Below are 4,322 nucleotides of genomic sequence, written 5' to 3'. Positions count from 1 at the left end.
AACGACTAATGAAACGCAGCCTAGTTTTCATGTCAACTTCCTTTGAATCTTAGCCTTGCCTACTGTTTTTTTACAACTAAAATATGGTGAGAAATCAATGGTGTCAATATATCTAGGAAACATCGCTCTCTGTATATCCTCATTCTCTAGTTTGTGCTTGTAGAAATTCATGCGGCTGTGATTATCCTACAGCTCATTTTATTCAGAAAATACTCTCACTACACTGAAATGGCTACTATGGGGACAAACGTCATCACACATGAAATAAACTGGGCTCATTGAAACAGCAAGAGTTGCAGCTTTGCAGTCATTCCTAGTTTCTACATTTGTAAAAGGGGACACGTGTACCTATAGTACCCATTTTTATTCTGATATCTTGAGGTCAGAGGTCAAGGGACCACTTTCCATGACAATTTAGCCGAACTTTGGAGCATTATTTATCCTCCTCCCTGACAAGCTAGCATGACATGATTGATACCAATGGAAGCGTTAGGTCTTATAGTTTCATATGTTACCAATCTCTTTAAAGTCTCGTTGCTCCCCTATTCTGGTGCCAGAGGTTGGGGCTCCTTCACTGATGCTAGCTACCTCTTGGCTATTAATGTGAGCTGTAACATTAGCCTCCTTCAGCCTTGCTTAGATCAATTTATCTATTCTGAATGAAAAAAATATGGTCACTTCATTGTTATTTGGGTCTAGACAGCTCACTCTTTTTCTTCTGGAATCCCAAAGTATGTGCAGGTCCTGGCATAGCAAGGAAATTCACTCCAACATAAGCTATTAGTCATTTTAAATCAGTAAATTTCTCAGGTCATGTGGCTGGCCCCCCACAGTGCACTTATGACATTTTGATGTACAAAAGAAAAAAAAAAACTGAATCATAGCTACATACATACTAGACCAATCTGTACAATGTTTATTTGTGTTGGTTTACTAAGTAATGGTAAACATTTAATATTTAATTTATAAAATTTGATTGTCACTGCTTTTATATATAGGATGAATATGATTATTGCTGGCCGCCCCCCTAACTAAAAGTGTGGCAACATATTCTGATCCACATCTGTCTTATGCCCCATTCACAGGGCAAATAGGAAGGCCACCACTCCCACGGGACCATCCCGGATTAAGTTCTGCCCTTGTAAGTGCTATGTGTGTTTGTATGTGTTATGTTATTATACATTTACATATTTTAATGGCCTGTGTCCAAAAAACAAACAAACCAGGATGTAAGTCATCCACCCACTTACATGTCTCATAGGATTAGACAAAGGAAATGAGGATACTGCTTGAATGTTTGCCACCACTAATTCATAATCTTAATTTTTAGATATTGTGTTAATCACAATAGAAATGGCTTTAAATTATATATTTAGTTATTATTCTATGTTTATGTTATGTTCTAGATAAATGAATGACATTTTTATGGTTAGATCCAAATGTGTCTATTTACCTTCTCTCATGTGGACTGTTTGCTCTGGTATCTATTGATGCAGGCTATTTGTGTCCACAAAAAATGTACACGCAAATTACTCATTTTTAGTCTTGTGGAATTACTTTATTTGACCTCTTTGACCTTGTTGTCCGGAGTCTGATAACTATCACTAGTTAATTTTCACTACGTTTAAACACACAGTAGTAGGCTATTATGCAGCAATAGCAGACTAACTTTTTCAAGAAACCATAGTGGAGATAAATGGCATTTTTTGTTGTGCTCAAAGAATTGAGTTCAGCAGTAACATCTTTTTCCAAATGCTGAGGATCTACACAGAGCAGTTTCCAGTGGAACTACTTTCTTCCAAAGAAATAGTCCATGTATGAAAACTGTTAGCAGTGAGTTCTGTGGATTAACTGGGACCAGGTTCCTGAGAAGAGATATTGCTTTTGAATTTTGTATGTATTTTTGCAATACTGTGAGTACCACAGGATTATTCACCTGCACTGAATTGGGATGGAGGCAGAAATAGAGATATACTAGAGTAGATAGAAAGTTGTAAGAAAATATGTTTTTCATAGTTTGGGTGAAGCAACCCTTTTGTTTGTGTCTTCATCCTGACATACTGTACAGTAAAATGGAAATGTTGTATACCGTATGAAAAAAGTGTGTCTTTGCTTCCTGTAGTTTGCAGTTTAATGAGTCAATAAGATGACTCAGTGTATGCTCTAAGAGATAAACTAAAATTCTTTGTTTGGAGCTAACCTTTCCCTGGAATCTTTTTTATTCTATGATGATCACATGCATGACTATAACATCGCCAGGTCACCTTCTGATAACCTCTAACATTTTGATTTCCAGCAAAATGCGGCAGGTGGACTTCTCTCCAAACTCATAACTGGCATCAAAAAGGTGCACTACCACTCCTCCTGCCTCCTCAAAAACATGTTGGTCACAGTTGTGTACAACTGCAACCCTTTTAACTCTTCCCCATGTGTGATTTTGCTTCAGTGTGGATTGCTTTGTACTAAAACACCTCTTCATTGCACTCTTGGACCTTTGCTTTATCACATCCATTCTCCATCTCTCTAGCAGAACCCAGATCACAGCCGATAGTTTGACAACTGGAGCTGCTTGATCACACATGCTTGATCACAATCTAACACCATCCAGAGGGCACTCACTGCAATTACATTCTGAACCACAGCCAGCGGCTTTATGCTGTGTCCCATTTAGTAGCTCCCCCATCTATGTGTGCATGTCAGCACCATGTCATAATGCATCAACACATCTGTCCTTTTCTTTTGAACAAATTTGGAAGACACAACTAGTGCATAATTTTACTTATGACTCATGTATCCCAATATATAATTTGTGTTTACACAGAGACGCAGTTATGCAGGCATTTAGGTGTACCTCACCAGCACTGCTGTACACAAGGTTTATGTGGGTTTATTAGATACTGACGTCCACATGCTAGCCAGGGTTTTGGGGTATCAAAGCATCAATGTAGTTATTTTTAGTACCATACTAGTGACCTCAGTGGTGGGTACGGCCATGCTCAGGATGTCAATACAGACCCATTTCAGACTGGGAAAAACGTAGAACTTTCCAAAACTACATTCATTCACTTCCATTTACCGTGCCTCTCCTGAAACTGTTTGGAGCCCTGCAGGGGGTCCCACTTCCCACTTTGAACTTCTGCTCTACATCCTTTGTATAGACAGTCATTTATTGGACACCATGTATTACAGTGATACTGACTGCTGGCTGAAAGACTGCTGATGATTTAAAAAACAAATGTACTAACCTTTTGCTGATGGGTAGACTTCACATTTAGAAGTTGCTTTCTCTTCAGTGCTTTTTGAATGAGTTCTGAATATAAGGAGAACTTCCCATCAAATTCTAATGTTTGAAAGAATCCGTCTTTATTGAGCCTAAACATTTCGAGGGAGGTCTATCACTGTGATACCGGTTCCATATAAAGAGTACTACATAAGAGTAATGAATTAAGTTACTCATTGCAGCGCAACCACTGATCTACTGTTCTCTCAAACATTGTCTCTGATTAATTGATAGACGGCCCAGGGACAGCAAACCCACATCCCAGAAAATCCCAATCCTTATGAAACCAGAGTGCCCAATAATCTAGTAGGTGGCAAAGGTAAGTTTAGAATGAAGACGTGTGAGTACACCTTCAACAGGAAGTATACTGTTTTTAAATTGCTATTGCTAGTGTACATATACATGCTCTCTTACCTAAACAACCTTCCTCTAATGTGACCATCAGAGGCCATGCCAATGGATACAGAGGTATATGAGAGTCCATACGCAGACCCAGATGAACTGAGGAGTTCCACAGTGGATCGCAAGCAGCTCTTCTTGGAGGATGGAGAACTGGGCTCTGGGAACTTTGGCACAGTCATAAAGGGCATCTACAAGATGAGGAAGTATGTTAAATCCCATCGTATTACATCTGCATACAAGTAACACCACTCCTCTACTTTAAGCACCAAGTATGTCATGATGCCATCATTATGAATTGTCAGTCATCTTCATACTTTACCCACTTGAAATATCTCCCTTCTTAAACTTCCTACCGAATAATACCCTCCATACCAAGTATGAACCCATTGTGACATCCCCCATTGGTTTGTGGAGTACCGTTTTGGACCTTTGAGTTTGGCATCATGGTTGTGGCCATGTTGGTTTGTTGGAGCCAGCAGCAGTGACTACTGCAAGTTAGGCTGCTGTCATTGGCTGCGCTTAGTTTCGAGTGATCACACATCAAATTACAGATAAACTGTTTCTAAAAAATATTTTAAGTGAGAAATAGTACGGAAGCGCATTGCATTCACTGGATTAAAAAAAAATTGACACCATATCT

General features: G+C 39.1%; 1 protein-coding gene across 1 annotated transcript in view; it reads left to right on the top strand.

Moving 5' to 3' along the window:
- The window catches only part of LOC118332797 (tyrosine-protein kinase SYK-like), a 15,338-nt gene that overhangs the window by 8,294 nt on the left and 2,722 nt on the right, over positions 1–4,322 (top strand). Inside the window, exons 5-8 of the mRNA XM_035668227.1 lie at positions 1,086–1,141; positions 2,297–2,347; positions 3,515–3,599; positions 3,726–3,885. Of these exons, the coding sequence (XP_035524120.1) occupies positions 1,086–1,141; positions 2,297–2,347; positions 3,515–3,599; positions 3,726–3,885 (352 nt within the window). The remainder of the gene's footprint in view (positions 1–1,085; positions 1,142–2,296; positions 2,348–3,514; positions 3,600–3,725; positions 3,886–4,322) is intronic.

The sequence above is a fragment of the Morone saxatilis genome, unplaced genomic scaffold (genome assembly GCF_004916995.1).
Source record: "Morone saxatilis isolate NCDOM2014 unplaced genomic scaffold, NCSU_SB_2.0 Contig21, whole genome shotgun sequence".
Classification (NCBI taxonomy): Eukaryota; Metazoa; Chordata; class Actinopteri; family Moronidae; genus Morone; species Morone saxatilis.
The sequence above is the reverse complement of the archived record's forward strand: the minus strand, read 5'-3'. Positions and strand labels throughout refer to the sequence as shown.